Source organism: Thamnophis sirtalis, unplaced genomic scaffold (genome assembly GCF_051295495.1).
Source record: "Thamnophis sirtalis isolate CommonGarterSnake01/CBP01778 unplaced genomic scaffold, rThaSir2_p1.2 scaffold_3, whole genome shotgun sequence".
In the NCBI taxonomy this organism is placed as follows: domain Eukaryota; kingdom Metazoa; phylum Chordata; class Lepidosauria; order Squamata; family Natricidae; genus Thamnophis; species Thamnophis sirtalis.
The window spans coordinates 22,426,792-22,445,155 of record NW_028261383.1 but is presented as its reverse complement, the minus strand read 5'-3'; the positions used below and the strand labels follow the sequence as shown (position 1 = coordinate 22,445,155).

The following is an 18,364-nucleotide window of genomic DNA, read 5'->3' as shown; positions in this document are numbered from 1 at the left end:
CAGGAATTTCAGTTGTAGAAAAGCTTCATAGACATGCCTTTTGTGAGAAAGAAAGATTGCAAATCACAGCTGATTATGCATGAGAGGATCCACAAAGGAGAAAAACCATACAAACATTCTATGACAAAACTTTTGGTTAAAACCTGTTGTGGTTTATGGGGGGCTCCACACAGGAGAGAAGCCGTACAACTGCTCAAAATGTGGTAAATGCTTTAGTGAGCATGGCAAATTGGTGATACACCAGAGGACTCACACAGGGGAGAAAATGTTTGTGGGTCCTGATTGTGGGAAAAGTTTCAGTCTTCATTCCAACCTCGTGAGACACCAGAGAACACACACAGGGGAGAAATCTTTTGAATGTCCTGACTGGGAAAAGTTTCATTAGAAATTGCCATCTTCTGAGACACCAGAGGGCTCACACAGGAGAGAAGCCCTTTGAATGTTCTGATTGTAGAAAGTTTCAGTCAGAATTGCAACTTGGTGAAACACCGGAGGTCTCACACAGGAGAGAAATGCTTTGAATGTCCTGATTGTGGAAAAAGTTTCAATTGTAATTCTGACCTGGCGATACACCAGATGTCTCACACAGGAGAAAAACCGTTCAAATGTCCTGACTGTGGGAAAAGTTTCAGTCTTAATTCGAGCCTGGTAAAACATCAGAGGACTCACACAGGAGAAAAACCATTTCAATGTCCTGACTGTGGGAAAGGTTTCAGTCGTAATTCCAACCTGGTGATACACCAAAGGACTCACACAGGAGAGAAACCCTTTGAATGTCCTGATTGTGCGAAAGGTTTCAGTCAGAAATCCAAGCTAGTGATACACCAGAGGACTCACACAGAAGAGAAACCTTTTGAATGTCCTGACTGTGGGAAAGGTTTCAGTCGTAATTCCAACCTAGTGATACACCAGAGGATTCACACAGGAGAGAAACCATTTGAATGTCCTCTTTGTGGGAAAAGTTTCAGTGAGAATTCCAGCTTGGTGAACCATCAGAGAAATCACACAGGAGAGAAACCGTATCAATGTCCTAATTGTGAGAAACGTTTCAGTCAGAGTTCCAGCCTAGTGATACACCTGAGGACTCACACAGGAGAAAAACCCTTTGAATGTCCAGATTGTGGGAAAAGTTTCATTAGAAATTCACACCTCATGAGACACCAGAGGACTCACACAGGAAATAAACCCTTCGAATGTACTGTCTGTGGGAAAGGTTTTTGTCAGATTTCCAACCTAGTGATACACCAGAGGACTCACACAGGAGAGAAACCCTTTGAATGTCCTAACTGTGGGAAATGTTTCAGTCAAAAATCCAGCCTGATGACACACCAGACGACTCACACAGGAGAGAAACCCTTTGAATGTCCTGATTGTGGGAAAAGTTTCAGTGAAAATTCCCACCTGGTGACACACCAGAGGACTCACACAGGAGAGAAACCCTTTGAATGTCCTGATTGTGGGAAAGGTTTCAGTCAGCGTTCCAGCCTGATGACACACCAGACGACTCACACAGGAGAGAAACCCTTTGAATGTCCTGATTGTGAGAAAAAATTCAGTCAGCGTTCCAGCCTGGTGAGACACCAGAGGACTCACACAGGAGAGAAACCATATGAGTGTCCAGACTGTGGGAAAGATTTCGGTTCTAGGTCTAATCTTATAAATCATGTGCTTATACACATAGGGGAAAAAATCATTTAAGTGCCTCAAGTGTGGACATTACTTCAGGAAACAGTCCACCCTTATCGCACACAAGAAAATCCATCTGAGGGCCAAAGTGATGAGTGTAGAGAAGGCTTGAATTTCATTTCTAATGTCCCATTGTAAGTTCAGCTGAGAAATTGAGTATTTAATTTGACTACAAAGCATTTGCTTGATCTTTTGTAGGCAAATATGTCATGGTAAACAAAAACCTTTCTGGGAGTGTTCTTTGCATTTTTATCATGATAGATGATAGAAATGCCATGTGCAGAGTCCCGGCCTTACTCTCCCTGTGTGTCCTTGAGTTTTTCAGTCCGATAATTCCCCAGGTAGCATCTCTTCGGGATAGGAGCACTCAGACTAGTTAGAGATTATGGCTCCTCACATAAAGGAGAAAGCAGATTGTACAGTAGATAATGTTTCATTTCTAAAACAGTACTGTGTAAGAATGATAAATAGCTTTGAAAAAGAAAAAGGAACTCTCAGCATTTCTGTAAACATTGGGACATGGTAATGAAAAGCTCTTCCCAACACATGAAAGACAATTCCTGTTCTTTCAATTCTACCCCAGGGCTCCTTAATTGTTTTCAAAAGTGCCTTCAAATAAAGAGAGGAACATTATTTGTAGCACAGTGATGGGATTCATTTTTTTCCCCTACCGGTTCGATGGGCGTGGCTTAGTGGGCATGGCAGGGGAAGGATACTGTAAAATCTCCATTCCCATCCCACTCCAGGGGAAGGTCACTGCAAAATTCCCATTTCCTCCTGATCAGCTGGTACTCGGAAGGCTGAAAATGGATGGGGGTAGGGTCAGTTAGAAGTGGTATTTACCAGTTCCCCAAACTCAAACTTTCCACTACCGGTTCTCCAGAACTGGTCAGAACCTGCTGAATACCACCTCTGTTGTAGCGCCGAAAGTGATCTTTTAGCTATACAGACAAATGATCCTGATTTCGCTGGGATTAGAAGACACCAAAGAATTCCAAGATTGTATATTTGACCAACACCATTCAAAAAGACAGGTTACATTTTTTTAGTAGGTCACATTGCATCTGATCCCTTTGTAGGACACCCAACAACCTGGACAAGTCAAGGCACATCTAGCAGATGTAAATTCACACACATGTATTACCTGACTTTCATCCAAGCACAAAATACTACTGGCTAAAATGAGGAAAATGTTTTCCCATTTTGCCTTTGCCCCTCCTCATTGAAATCTGCTGGAGAATTGCTTACAACGGTCTACAGATCTTCCCTTTGCAGAAATATCTCCATCTTTATGCTCCCTGAGAGAGAATTCATCTCCTTTTAGAGGAACTACAGAAAATTACCCTTGCATTTCTATAACACATAGCATTGTGCTGCCTTTACAAGCCAATCATCCTCAACCTCCCTCAGGTTCATGAAGAAATTTTTACCTCAGAAAAACTTTATTTCTGGCTCAAGGGGGCACTTCTGGGCCCATAACCTGCCAGGGAACATTGTAACTTTGGTCACTAAGGCCATTATATCACCTTTCTTGCCACAGTTCTTAAGTGAATAACTGCAGCTGGTATTTTGTATTTTGGATAGAATCTTTTTTTAAATTGTCTTGGACTATTTTAAAAAAGATTCTCTCTAAAATACAAAATACCAGCTGCAGTTATTCACTTAAAAACTGTGGCAAGAAAGGTGGTATAGTGACCAAAGTTATAATGGCATTGAAAAAGTGACTGATGACCATTTTTCACACTTAGCGACCATTTTAACACTTAGCGACCTTTGCAGCATCCTCATGGTCACGTGATCAAAATTTTGATGTTTGGCAACAGTTACAATTTATATTTGTAAATTTTAGTTATGTTGAAATAAAAAAATATTGCAATACTATTTTTGCATCGTATGAAATTTTTTGTTGCTCCGTATAAAATTTTTAATCAAGCCCCCCCCCCCAGTCAAAGGTGTCCCTCTTTACCAATCTGAAAATCTGGTCACCTTAAGTAAACTAGATAGGAGGAGCATCATCAGGTAAATCAACACAGCAGGAACATCATGAGGTAAATTACAGACAACACACACAGAGGGAAAAATGGCGGGAAACAAGGAAACTCCCCTTTACACTCACAGTAGCCAATCTCATTTTAGATCGCCTCATGCAGCAGCCAGCTCTCTTCAACCAACTAGTTATAACTGCGTATTCTTAACTCATTTTCTAACCGTCAGAGCTATTAATTTAAATATTTTAACAAGCTGCCTCCCTTGAGAGCATCTGTCCTGATGCTGCAATGTCCTAAATCTTTAGGAGCCGCATTAAATCAGTCATAAAGATTTGAGCCGTAGAGAGGTATTGATCTCCCCTGAGAATCACCCCTAGGAAAGCTTATTCTGTAATTGAACTTTTAGAACTCAATGCGAAGCTAATCTCCGTAAGCTAAGAGGCATCATGTTTCACTTGGCTCAGAAGTCAGTACCCAGAAATTAAAAAAAAGTGACTTGATGGGATTTAATCTGAAAGCATCTTGCAAGAGCCTTAGGCTTAGGTAGATATGGGACAAACACATGCTTTTTTAGTCACTATCAGGACATGGCGGATCAGGTAGGCAACGTCTGTGCCTGAAAACCCCATAATACAATACGGGGTCCCTGTGGTTGAGTTTAAGGAGTTAAAACCATAGAGTACTATATTTCTAGAAAGGATCTGAGAAGAGAAGGGTAAAATATCTTCCTCTTCCGGATGACTAATGGGTGGAAGGTGATGTTCAGAGCGGTTCTTCCAGGGATCGAAGCAGCAGCTGGAAGGTGAGAGGAGGGCAGGTGGGAGGAGAGTACGGGAGCAAGTCGGGCTCTTTGGTTTCCTCCACTGCCTGGAAACAGAAGCAACTGGGCTGAAGAATCTCAGCTGCTGCCCTCCCCAAATTTAAGCCCATGAGTGCTCCACGCTGGCTGCAATTTTCTGCTGGTGAGAAGTATCTTTCAAGACAAGGTTGATTCTTTGGGAATGGCTTCCCTCCAGACGTTGTGGTTGCTCCGTCGTTGGAGGTTTTTAACAGGGTTGGAACTTGGAAGGGTCCATGGAGGTTTTCTATTCCAACCCCTTTCTCAAGCAGGAGACCCAGTAACATTTCAGACAATTGGTTATCCAGTCTTTTCTTAAAAGCTTCAGTAATGGAGCCCCCACAACTTCTGGAGGCTAGTTAATTGTTCTTGCTGTTAGGAAGTTCCTCCTTAGTTCTAGGTTGCTTCTCTCCTTGATTATATTCCAGTCATTGCTCAGTTGTCTTGCCTTCTTGTATTTTGGAAACTAAGTTGGCCCACTTTTCGTTTTGGTAAATCCTCAAATATTTGAACACTGCTGTTATGTCACCCATAGTTGTTCTTTTTACTAGACTACACATAGCCAATTCTTAAAACCTTTCTTTATATGTTTTGGCTTCCAGCCTCCTAATAATATTTGCTGCTTTTTTTCTGAACTTTTTCCAGAGTCTCAACATTTTTATAACATGGTGACCAAATATGGATGCAGTATTCTAAGTGGGGTCTTTACTCTGGTTCTGGTAGTTAGAGCTACTTTAGAGTGGACAGGTGTTCCCTTACCATCTTCTTGCCTATTTTAATCTTTCATTACTAGTATGTCTTTATGGGATCTGTTTTTGGTATACTGAGTTAATTTTTCTTTTTGCATGGTCTGCTTTGTCTCTACTGCCTTTTACTTCCTTGACATCTTCTCTCATTAGTGGACAAACAGTTTCCTTGACTTTTTGTTTGTTACTTATATATTGAAAAAAAGTTTTGTTATTTTCTTTCAATTTTGTTGCAAGTCTTAGTTCATTGTGAGCGTGAGCTTTCCTGATTTCATCTTTGAAGATTCAGGCTATATGCTGGTATGCTGCCTTAGTTATGTGTCCCTTTTTCAGTTTATCGGAGAGTTTTTTATCCAACCATCCTCGTTTCTTTTGCATTTTCTATTTTTTAGTAATATTGTTGGACTGGGCTTTTGTAACTATATTTTTCAGAGTTTCTCAAGCATCTTGAGTTTCCTCTTTAAGATTTTAAAATCCTTCCCAAGCTATTAGCAATAGCAATAGCAATAGCAGTAGACTTATATACCGCTTCATAGGCCTTTCAGGCCTCTCTAAGCGGTTTACAGAGAGTCAGCATATTGCCCCCAACAATCTGGGTCCTCATTTTACCCACCTCGTAAGGATGGAAGGATGGAAGGCTGAGTCAACCCTGAGCCGGTGAGATTTGAACCGCTGACCTGCTGATCTAGCAGTAGCCTGCAGTGCTGCTTTTAACCACTGCGCCACCTTGGCTCTTACAATCTTATCTCTAAGTTTGTTGACACCAGTTCTTTTAAAGTCTAAGATGCTTGTTTAATTTTGCTCTATTGCTTGTGTCCACATTGTATTGAATTCCAATATGACAAAGTTCCTGAGAACCATTTGGAAATGTTCCGTTGTATATACTGTCCTCACTTACCACTTCTTCCCTGAGCCTTCAAAGTTACTATGGCCCCGTAAATGAAGGCTTACACCTGATCCACTAATTTGTGGTTATTGTAGCACTTGTTCATTGACCACAATTCAGCAGTACATGTGGGTGTGAAGGTGCAGAAAAAGGAGATGCACCAATTTGGGTACTACATACTGGTGTAAATATATGGTGGTTTCAGCATCCTACACTCATGATCCCCTTTTGTAACCTTCCCAGCTAGCTTCTGGCAAGCAAAATCAGTGGGTATATTGCAGAGGTGGTATTCAGCAGGTTCTGACCAGTTCTGAAGAACTGGTAGCAGAAAATTTGAGTAGTTTGGTGAACCAGTAAATACCACCTCTGACTGGCCACACCCCCATCTATTCTCTCCCCAGTCCCAGCTGATCAGGAGGAAATGGAGATTTTGCAGTAACCTTCCTCTGGAGTGGGGAGAGAATGGAGATTTTACAGTATTCTTCCCTGTAGTGAGGTGGGGATGGAGATTTTACAGTAACCTTCCCCTGGCGCACCCACCAAGCCACGCCCACCAAGCCATGCCCACAGAATCGTTAGTAAAAGATCTTGAATCCCACCACTGGTATACTGGCAGGAAATTAAGTCACGGTCATACAAAATTGCCTTTAACAACCCAGAGTAATTAGCCTTAACAACTATAGTGGAGCAGATGTAAGTTGGCACTGTCATGTGACATCATGCTTAATGATTGGGCTGTTTAATCACTCACATACCAGTTCCAATTGTGGCTGTTAAGTGAGGACTGCTTGAACTGGGATGTCACCAGAGTGCTTGTGGACAGTGTTTTCTGGCCTTATTTGGAGCTGAGGATTTCCACAAGGAAAACTGGTACCTCAAATCTTGCAGAGACTTTAAGCATCATTTTATCAGTTAAAGCCGCCAGGTGTCTCAAGTTAGCTCAGAAGGTTTGACTGTAACCATTTTGGGACATTTGGTCAGACATAGATGTTCTCCATTTATTCAAGTGTGGTTGTATCTGTATTTATCTCGGTATGCATATGTCTGAAATTATATGATTTATCCCCAGCAGTTCCAGATATATTTGATGATAATCCTTTGTACGGCTAAAAGTTTGACCAAATCAATGAGAATTTCCTGATTAATTAATGTAAGAGGTTATTCTAGCATTGTGGCATGTTTGCTTTTTCTCCATAGTGAGGGGAGGAGTATGCAGGATGGGTTGACCTCATCTTCTCGTTGATTGGACTGAGTCAGATAAGCTCTTGGTATATGCCCCTGGTCCACCAGGCACAGCCCAGTTATTGACTCAGTCCCTCAACTGGACGGTTTGCCATCCTGGATCTCTGATAAATTTGAAGATATTTGAAGAAAGGGGAAAAATTCAATTGTCTCCTTACTGCAGCAGCCGCATGCGAGCTGGAAGCTCCCTGAGATGCGAGGGATTGCCAAAAGCCCCCCCTGGGGCGGCATGCTGCCCAGGCATCTAAGTGAGACAAGCATCACTCAGAAAAGAAATCTGCCATGCAAGCAGCAGACAAAGGACACAAGCCTTCCAAAGGCAAGCCTCGCCGCGGAGGCTCCAGTGGCGCTGGAGCGCTGTGCCACTCCCCACAAAGGTCGAGCGGTGAGCCGCGGCTGTTTAAAATGCCCGGAGTGCCTGTGCTGGCAGCGATCACCAGAGAACAAGGTGAGAGCCGGAGAGGCTCAGAAAGAGCTGTGGGAGGCAGGGGGAGGCGAGAGAGAGCCCCCAGCATACCGCCTGGCAGCCTACAAAGGCACAAGCCATTTCCATGTGCTCCAGTAAAGAGGAGCTTTTTAAATTTGGAGCCGGGGCCATTTTTGAAACCACATGGCCAAAATGGCAGCTCACAGCAGCTCAGAGGAGGCCGGCAAGAGCTGAGCACTCAGCCCTGCAGCAGCAACCACCGGAGGCACTGAGGAGCCCTTAAAAAGACCATTGCAGAGGCATTAGCCAAGGACGGGGGAGGCAAGCAAAGGCCAAAAGGAGGCATATCTCCATCAAGGGGGCTAAAGAGGCAGGCTGTGGATCAATCCCCACCCCAAGCCTACCTCCAAATATGAAAGGCAGAGGCATCTGCCACAAGGCCAGCAGCAGGAAGACACCCCCCCCCCCCGCCTGGAACCTGAGGAAAGATTACCGGGTTTCTCTTCATCTGGCAAGGCTGCAGAAGGGGATCCCTCCCTCCAGGTGAGGATTCCCTTTGGCTTTGTCATCCTGTGTTCCGGCAACCTTGCTATGACGATTTATGCAAGGCCTATTCAATCCTTTTCTGAGTGCCTGGCTAGCTGGAGAAGCCCAGACAGGGCAAAAAGGCTCAGATAATTTCTGAGGCTTCCCCTTTAAAGAAGGTCTTCACTTTAAGGAAAATCTTTTCCTCTAAGGAAGAGAAAAGAAAACAGTGGAAGGGGGGTTGAGAAGGTTCTCAGCGATCTGCTGTTAACAGCAGGAGGCCACAGGTGAGAGTGGCAGCTCTTAGTAGCACAAGCCATTTTTTTTCCAAAGTCCTGAGGGGAGGGCTATTGTATTTGCCCTGCAGAGCCATTTGAAAACAAGGGGGAGGGGAGGCCCCACCGTGGCCCAAGATGGCAGCCCCCTGCAGCTCGGAGGACACAGGAACAGAAGAGCCTCCAATCAAGTTAGAGATAACCCCTGAAGGTCCATCCAAGGGTGGGGGCAACTAGGCAAAGAGCAAAATACAATTCAATACAATACTGTTCTGCTGAATATATTAATAGATTGTAGAAATACACCGAAAGGAGGAGTAGAGGGATAGAAGAAAGAGGGGTAGCGAGGGTGGGAGAGAGGACTGGACGGTGGGGGCGAAGGAAGGGAGGGAGTGTATCGGGAGAGAGGAATGGTAGATGGGGAGGGGAAGTAGGGTAGAGGGGAATGATGGAGGGAAGAAGGGAAGTTGGAGGGGGGCAAAAGAAAGGGTGTATGGAGGGTCGAAGAGGTACATTGGGTTTCTATTTTGGGGGGTATTGCCGACAAGAGGAATGGCTGTGTTTATTGTTTAATGTTATATGGCCCCGGTTATGCACAGTATATATGTGACTGTACGAAAATGAAATGGAAAATAAAAACACATTTAAACTAGAAAAAATAATAATAGCAAAAATACAATACTGTTCTGTCCCCCCTTCTCCGCTCGTTCACAGACGACAGGCAGACAAACGTAAAAGGAAAGAACTTTATCAGTCCTCGGCTCAGACTGGCTGCGAGCCCAAAAATAAACATATACAATACTATAGCAGAGTTGGAAGGAACCTTGGAGGTCTTCTAGTCCAAACCCCAGCCTAGGCAGGAAACCCTATACCGTTTCAGACAAAGGGCTATCCAACATCTTTTAAAAAAACTTCCAGTGTTGGGGCATTCACAACTTCCGGAGTCAAGCTGTTCCACTGATTAATTGTTCTCACTGTCAAGAAATTTCTTCTTTGTGGCAGCCCCTGAGATACTGGAAGACTGCTATCATGTCTCCTCTAGTCCTTCTTTTCATTAAACTAGACAGACCCAGTTCCTGCAACCATTCCTTATACGTTTTAGCCTCCAATCCCCTAATCTTTGTTGCTCTTCTCTGCACTCTTTCTAGAGTATCCACATCTTTTGTACATCGTGGTGACCAAAACTGAATGCAGTATTCCAAGTGTGGCCTTACCAAGGCATTATAAAGTGGTATTAACACTTCACATGATCTTGATTCTATCCCTCTGTTTATGCAGTCTAGAACTGTTTTGGCCTTTTTGGCAGCTGCTGCACATGGCTGGCTGCTATTTAAATGATTGTCCACTAGGACTCCAAGATCCCTTTCACAGTTACTACTCTTGAGCAAGGTACCACCTATACTGTACCTGTGCATTTCGTTTTTGTTGCCTAAATGTAGAACCTTACTCCTTTCACCATTGAATTTTATTTTACTAGATAATGCCCAATGTTCAAGTGTGTCAAGATCCTTCTGTATCTTAAGCCTGTCTTCTGGAGTGTTGGCTATTTCTGCCAGCTTGGTGTCGTCTGCAAATTTGATGAGTTCCCCCACCAATCTGCAATTAACAAACAGAGAGCTAACAGTCATTCTGGCTCCATCTTATAGTTGCTTGAGGTAATAGCATCCAATCACATTTATAGCAGTACTTAAAGAAACAGTACTGCTATCATGGCTGATATATTGCTAACCCAACTGTTAGCTTACATACGTACACCCTCATCCAAATCATTGATGAAGATGCTTAACATTACTAGGCCCCAAACAGAGCCTTGGGGTACTCCACTGCATACTTCTCTCCATGTAGATGCAGTTCCATTGAGGACTACACGTTGAGTGCAGTTGGTCAGCCAGTTACGAATCCATCTGGTGGTGATGCTGTCCAACCCACATTCTTCTACTTTATCTAGTAGTAGGTTAGGGTCTACCTTATCAAAGGCCTTACTGAAGTCCAAGTAAACTATATCAACGGCATTCCTCTGGTCCACTAATTTTGGCACATTAACAAAGAATGCAATAAGATTAGTCTGGCATGATCTGTTTTTGACAAACCCATGTTGGCTTTTGACTATTACTTTGTTGGCTTCTAGTGTTCGCTAATTCGTTGCTTGATTATCTTTTCCAGAATCTTCCCTGGTATTGAGGTCAGACTGATAGGTCTATAGTTTTCTGGATCTGTTGTTCTCCCTTTTCTGAAGATGAGAACCACATCAGCAATCCTCTGGTAGTTCTCCGGTGCTCCAGGATCTCTGAAAGATATAGTTCAGTTAAAAGATCTCGTCTGCCAGTTCCTTCAGAACCCTGGGGTGTAATCCATCCGGTCCTGGTGATTGGAACTCGTCTAGGGTAGACAGGTGCTCACTTACCATTTTCTTCCCTATTTCAACTTGTGTTCTTAATCTGATTTTTGTGGTGCTGTGTTTGACAGGTTGGACTGTTTTATCCCTTTGTGTAAAGACAGATGCCAAACATGAGTTAAATAGTTCTGCTCTCTCCCTGTGGCTTGTCACCTTCTTGCCACTTTCTCCCAGCAATGGAGCAATTGTTTCCTTAACTTTTTTATTTTTTTTAACATGTTGGAAAAAGCCTTTGTATTTTTTTTACTTTTGTGGCAAGCCTTTCTTCATTGTGAGCCTTAGTTTTCCTCCCTTCATCTTTATACGCACTCTAGTGGCTGACCAGTGAACTGCGTCTGCGTCTACAAAGTTTTGCAATGCACTGTAGTGGCTGACACGTGAACTGCGCCTGAATCGACAAAGTCTGGCAACGCACCCTAGAGGCCGACAAGTGAGAAGAGTGGAAAGGGGGAGAGGCAGGGAGGGCAGCTTGTTTGAGAAGAGAGGGGCAGCCCGCCAGCAGAGGCGGATCTTTTAACCGCCTCTGCTGGCGGGCTGGCGCTTTCTTTCTTTTGCTAGGCCCCTCGCACCTGCGTCCAGCCCGCTGGAGCTTGCCGCGCTGGGGGAGGAATGGGCTTGGTGGGCTGGCTGGCTGGGGAGGGGGGATCATGGCCACTCATGGCTCATACATGGGAGTCTGGTAGGAAGCCACCAGGCTGGCGCCGGGACTTCGGGGCTTCACCGGGGCTTTTGGAAAGCCGCGCCAGGGCTTCGGGGGGGGCTTTTGGAAAGCCACACACGGGCTTCAGGGCTTCACCAGGACTTTCGGAAAGCCGCGTCGGGGCTTCGGGGGGCTTTCCGAAAGCCGCACCCAAAGCCCCGATGCGTCCCGCTTTATGGCCACCGCATCTGCCATAGAGCGGGCCGACAGCCGTAGAGCATGACGTGTTGGGGCTTCGGGGACGGCTTTCAGAGAGCCACACCATAGAGTAGGACGCGTCGGGGCTTTGGGGGCAGCTTTAGGAAAGCCGCGCCATAGAGCGGGACCCGTCGGGGCTTCGGGGGCGGCTGGCGCTGGCAGACATAGGGCGGCTTTTGCCCGCTTGCCTCACCAGCCATAAACCTCACCGCATGTCACTGATCCCTATCAATGCCCGAGGTTTTACTCCAGGTACCGGACATGGGGGGGCGGAGGGGGTGGATGCCCCAGGAGAGGTTCTCCCTCAGTCAGGGATCGCTGGAACACCCGGACCCTCAGTGGCTCCAGTTGACCGCTTGGCCCTTGAGCGGAGCACCCTGAGGGAAGATCTCTCCTCTCCCAGGTTATACAGACTATCCAGGTAGCTCGCAGACCCTCCAGGGAGCTCATTTACGGCGCTACATGGTGGGCCTTTTCAACATGGTGCATCTTTAGGGCCTTGATCCAGTCCGCGCCACTCTTGCACAAGTTCTGGACTTCCTTCAGGCGGGGCTGGACAGAGGGTTGGCTCCCAACACGATTAGGAGACAGGTCTCGGCCATTTCATCAGTACTCCTGGGCGATAGATCTCAGACACTGACTCACCATCCGATGGTCAGGCGGTTCCTCAAGGGGGCGTCCAATCTTAAACCGCACACGGTGCACAGGTACCCTGCCTGGGACTTACACAAGATGTTGGACGCTCTGACAGGCCCTCCGTTCAAACCATTATGTACTGTCTCTCTGAAGTTCCTGACCCTTAAGATGGCCTTTTTGGTGGCTATCAGCTCTGCCAGGAGGATATCCGAATGGCAGGCTCTGTCTACCAGGGAAGATCTCTGTGTGTTCCACCAGGACAGGATAGTGCTAAAGTTGGTCCCCTCCTTCATACCCAAGGTGTACTCTTGTTTCCATTGCTCGCAGGAGCTGATATTGCCAATTTCTGCCTGGACCCTTCTCACCCATTAGAGAGGAAGTGGCACAACTTGGACGCAAGGAGGGCTATGAAGATTTACCTCAGAAGAACCAGGCCGAACAGGAAGTCGGAAGCTCCATTTGTTTTCTTCCAGCTGGGATCCCTGGAGAACAAGGTGACCTCCACCACCACAATAGGCAAGTGGTTAAGAACCTGTATGGCTTCTGTCTATCAAGCACAGGGTCTGCAAACACCGAAAACTATCACAGCGTGTTCTACACACCAGCACAGCCACTTTGGCAGCCTGGGCCATGCAGGCCTCACTATCTGAGATCTGTAGGGCAGCCACGGGGTCTTCCCCCTCACCATTCGTGAGGCAATACAAATTGGACTCCTTTGCTTCTGCGGAAGCCTCATTCGGACGTAGGGTGTTGCAGGCTGTTCACAAGGCGGGGGAGAGGTCTCACCAGGCATAAGTTTGGGCATAAACTCAAATGTGTAACACTCCCTAGGGACGTGTAGGCTTTGGTACGTCCCATCCTGGATACTCCTCCCCTATGGAGAAAGGGCGTTGGTACTTACCTAATACTCCTCATAGTGGGGGAGGAGTATCCAGACCCTCCCTGACATGGTAATGTAACATGTGTTATGAAGGATTGTTGTACTAATATGTTAAAGTTATAACTCAATAAAAAGTTTGAAACCATAACAAAGGTCTGGAGTGGATGGCACAACAAGTCGGATAGAGTTCTTCGCCAATAACTGGGCGGTGCCTGGCGGACCAGGGGCGTATACCAAGGGCTTATCTGACTCAGTCCAATCAATGAGAGGATGAGGTCAACCCATCCTGGACACTCCTCCCCCACTATGAGAAGAGGCATATCAGGTAAGTACCAACACCCTTTTTGTTGTAATGTATACTTTTTTATTTTTCTTATATCTTCTGCAATCATTTTATAAACAAGTAACATTACACTTTTCTTTGAATCTTATAGACAAAGAAAATGGCAATTAGAGCACTCTGGACAACTGAGAATAACAAGCAACTTTGAAAAGGAAAGCAAACAGATCCAGCAATCAAACTATTTTCCATTTCCTTCAGAAAACCACACAGTTCTCTTTCCCCGGCAGCTGAGACAAAAGAGGGAAAGTCAAAAAGATTCTGACCTGGAACAAGTAGATCATGTGGAACAATAAGGATATACTACATAAAAAGTCAAGAGAGATTATTTTTCATTCAGAAAAAGAGGGATATATAACTCTGGAAGTCAGTGGGGAGGAAAAGGTCTCTTGGAAAGCCATATAGAGCAGACAGTGATGCAGACCCCGCTCTGGGAGGAAAAAAACCGGCTTGAATCAAAGCTTCAGTAAACAGCGGACCATCCATATTTTTGACCTCCTCAGGAATTTCAGTTGTAGAAAAGCTTCATAGATGTGCCTTTTGTGAGAAAGAGAAAGATTGCAAATCACAGCTGATTATGCATAAGAGGATCCACAAAGGAGAAAAACCATACACTCTATGACAAAACCTTTGGTTAAAACAGCTCTGTTGTGGTTTATGGGGGGCTCCACACAGGAGAGAAGCCCTACAACTGCTCAAAATGAGGTAAATGCTTTAGTGAGCATGGCAAATTGGTGATACACCAGAGGACTCACACAGGGGAGAAAACGTTTGTGTGTCCTGATTGTGGGAAAAGTTTCAGTCATCATTCCAACCTCGTGAGACACCAGAGAACACACACGGGAGAAATCTTTTGAATGTCCTGACTGTGGGAAAAGTTCCATTAGAAATTGCCATTTTCTGAGACACCAGAGGGCTCAAACAGGAGAGAAGCCCTTTGAATGTTCTGATTGTTGGAAAGGCTTGAGTTACAATTCCAACCCAGTGGTACATCAGTGCACTCACACAGGAGAGAAACACTTTGAATGTTCTGATTGTGGGAAACATTTCTGTCAAAATTCCCACCTCATGAGACACCAGAGGACTCACACAGGAGAGAAACCCTTTGAATGTCCAGATTGTGAGAAAAGTTTCATTACAAATTCACACCTCATGAGACACCAGAGGACTCACATAGGAAATAAACCCTTTAAATGTCCTGATTGTGGGAAAACTTTCAGTCAGAATTCCAACCTCATGAGACACCAGAGGACTCACACAGGAGAGAAACCCTTTGAATGTCCAGATTGTGGGAAAAGTTTCATTACGAATTCACACCTCATGAGACACCAGAGGACTCACACAGGAGAAAAACCATTTGAATGTCCTATCTGTGGGAAAAAATTCAGTCACTCTTTCAGCCTGGTCATACACCAGAGGACTCACACAGGAGAGAAACCTTATCAGTGTCCAGACTGTGGGAAATGTTTCAATTGTAATTCTGACTTGGTGAAACACCACAGGACTCACACAGGAGAGAAACCCTTCGAATGTCCTGTTTGTGGGAAACGTTTCAGTGTGAATTCCAGCTTGGTGAACCACCAGAGAATTCACACAGGAGAGAAACCGTATCAATGTCCTAATTGTGAGAAAAGTTTCAGTCAGAGTTCCAACCTAGTGATACACCAGAGAATTCACACAGGAGAGAAACCATATGAATGCCCAGATTGTGGGAAAAGTTTCAGTCACAATTCCAACCTGGTGATACACCAGACAACACACACAGGAGAGAAACCATATGAATGTCCGATTTGTGGAAAAAAATTTCATTGGAATTCCCACATGATGATACACCAGAAGACTCACACAGGAGAGAAACCGTATGAGTGTCCAGATTGTGGAATAAGTTTCAGTCAGAATTCTGATTTGGTGAGACACCAGAAAACTCACACAGGAGAGAAACCATATGTATGTCCAGACTGTGGGAAAAATTTCAGTCGAAATTCCAGCCTGGCAGTACACCAGAGGACTCACACAGGAGAGAAACCATATGCGTGTCCAGATTGTGGAATAAGTTTCAGTCAGAATTCTGATTTGGTGAGACACCAGAGAACTCACACAGGAGAGAAACCATATGAATGTCCAGACTGTGGGAAAAATTTCAGTCAAAATTCCAGCCTGGCAATACACCAGAGAAGTCACACAGGAGAGAAACCATATGAGTGTCCAGATTGTGGGAAAGATTTTAGCACTAGGTCTAGTCTTATAAATCATGTAGGTATACATACAGGGGAGAAACCATTCAAATGCCTGGAATGTGGACGGTGTTTCACAAAAAATTCTTCCCTTACTGCGCACAAGAAAATCCACATGATGCAGGAAATGATAAGTTTAGAGAAGTCTTGAAATTCATTTCTAGTATCCTAGTCAAGATGAAAAACTGATTACTGACTCTGTGGCCTGATTCTTTTAGCCAAATGTCTCATATCAAAGATGAATGCAAAAAAAAAAAAAAAAGGAAAACATTCGTTCGATAAAGGCGAACAATACATATCTGGCCGTCAGCAGAAGTAACTGTATATTTACGTTAGCAGAAATGGTGCAATTTGCAAATTGGGCAGTATAGAACATAGAAATGCAACATTCAGAGTTTCATCCTTCTGCACCCTGGGTGTCCTCCAGATTTTGAGGCCAGAATTTTCCAGCCACCATATCCTTTGCACAAAATGTCTATGAGTCGTAAGCAAGATTTCTAAGTAATCCCAGTAAGCTGCTGAAGCTTCTAAAGAATACATTGTAAAAAAAATACACACATGTGGTTGTAGCTTGAGCAGAAGCATTGTGATTTTGAGTACAGGGTTCTTCATTAACAATGCCTGCTTTGATCTTTCTTTTCTTGAAGTGCCTGCTTGTTACCCCAGCACCCCAGCATTAAGATGCTGTCTTGTTTGTTGCAACTGCCTTGGTGTTGGAGCTGTGAGAAATAAATTATATGGTACAAAATGTTTCATTTCTAAAAAAGCATTGTGTGGTTCTTGAAATAGCCAAAACCTCTAAATCTTTTGACAGGACTTTATTACAGTGCATAATTGTGCATTCTAAAGTAAGGCTTAGAATCCAACCTGGTGAGGACAAATTATAGCACTAGCACTTAGAGTTATATACCGCTTTACAGTACTGTACATCCCTCTCAAGTGGTTTACAGAGTCAGCATATTGCCCCCAACAGTCTGGATTCTCATTTTACCGATCTGGGAAGGATGGAAGGCTGAGTCAACCTTGAGCCTGCTGGCAGCTGGTGATGAGCAGAAGTAGCCTGCAGTATTGCATTCTAACCACTGCACCACCACAGTTTAATTATAGTTATTAGCCATGGATTTCTTATTTCTTTGGGGAATAAAGTTGGATACTTAAGACAGGGAAAATAAGAACTTGAAAGTTTATGGCTTTGCTGACTACTGCAAGTTCAGTGCAGAATGCATTTTTTTTGGAGGTGTCTGATGCGTACAACCAAAACCCCAGAAGGCAAGAAAGAGGGGCAATGGGTATGAATCTGGGCATAAAAATAATAGGGTTTTTTTTTTTTTTTTTTTGCAATCACTTGGAAGGTCTGATTGATATATATTTTTTGTCCCACAAACGTTTCTTGCTCAGCACGCAGCAATGGAGAATGGAACTGGAAAAAGGTTAGCGGAGAAATGTGATTACTCTGGAGTGGGGTGAAGGTTATGATTTGGCATTGTGGAATGAATCCCAAATCCTAACCCACACCCCACCCAGAGCAATCACAATGCCAAATTGTAACCCCCACTCCATCCCAGAGCAATCACAATACCTAATCCAAATCCCCACCCCAAAACAATCACAATGTCTAACTGGCTGACAAATCTTACTCAAATGTGTAGTTGTCAACAGACCTACGTCCACATGGAGGGAAGTAAGCAGTGTGTAGCCCAGGCAGCATTTTAGGCCTAGTACTCATCAAAATCTTCATGAACGATCTACAGGAGGGAATAGAAAGGGAAGTTATCAAATTTGCAGATGGCACTAAGCTAGCAAGAATAGCTAACACCCCAGAAGGCAAGCTCAAGATCCAGAAAGACTTGACAGACTTGAACACCGGGCCCTATCTGACAAAATGATATTCAACAAGGGCAAAAGTAAGGTTTTACATTTAGGCAGGAAAAATCAAAGGTACAAATACAAATTAGGTGTAACCTGGCTCAAAAATAGTACCTGTGAGAAGGGTCTTGGAGTCCTAGTGGAGTCATAAACAAGAGTCATAAGTGTGAGGCAGCAGCCAAGAGCTAATACAATCCTTGATTGTATAAACAGACATAAAATCAAAATCACATGAAACTTTAGTACTGCTTTATAAATCTTTAGTAAGACCACATTTGGAATATTGCATTTAAATCTAGTCACCACAATATAAAAAAGATATTGAGACTCTGGAAAGAGTGCAGAGAAGAGCAACAAGAATGATTAGGGGGCTGGAGACTAAAACATATGAAGAACGGTTACAAGAATTGGATAAGTTTAGAGTAATAAAAAGGATGAGGGAAGACATGATAGCAGTATTCCAGTATTTGAAGAGCTGCCACAAAGAGAAGGCGGTCAATTT

At 44.3% G+C, this 18,364-nt stretch overlaps 1 protein-coding gene across 1 annotated transcript; it reads left to right on the top strand.

The window, feature by feature from the left end:
• The first annotated feature begins 385 nt into the window (after nucleotides 1-385).
• On the top strand, nucleotides 386-16,746 carry LOC148047553 (uncharacterized). The gene is made up of 2 exons (XM_087708077.1): nucleotides 386-1,696; nucleotides 14,586-16,746. The coding sequence occupies exons 1-2, from the start codon at nucleotides 577-579 to the stop codon at nucleotides 16,145-16,147; spliced, it is 2,682 nt and encodes an 893-aa protein (XP_087564203.1). The 5' UTR covers nucleotides 386-576; the 3' UTR covers nucleotides 16,148-16,746.
• Nucleotides 16,747-18,364: the final 1,618 nt, after the last annotated feature.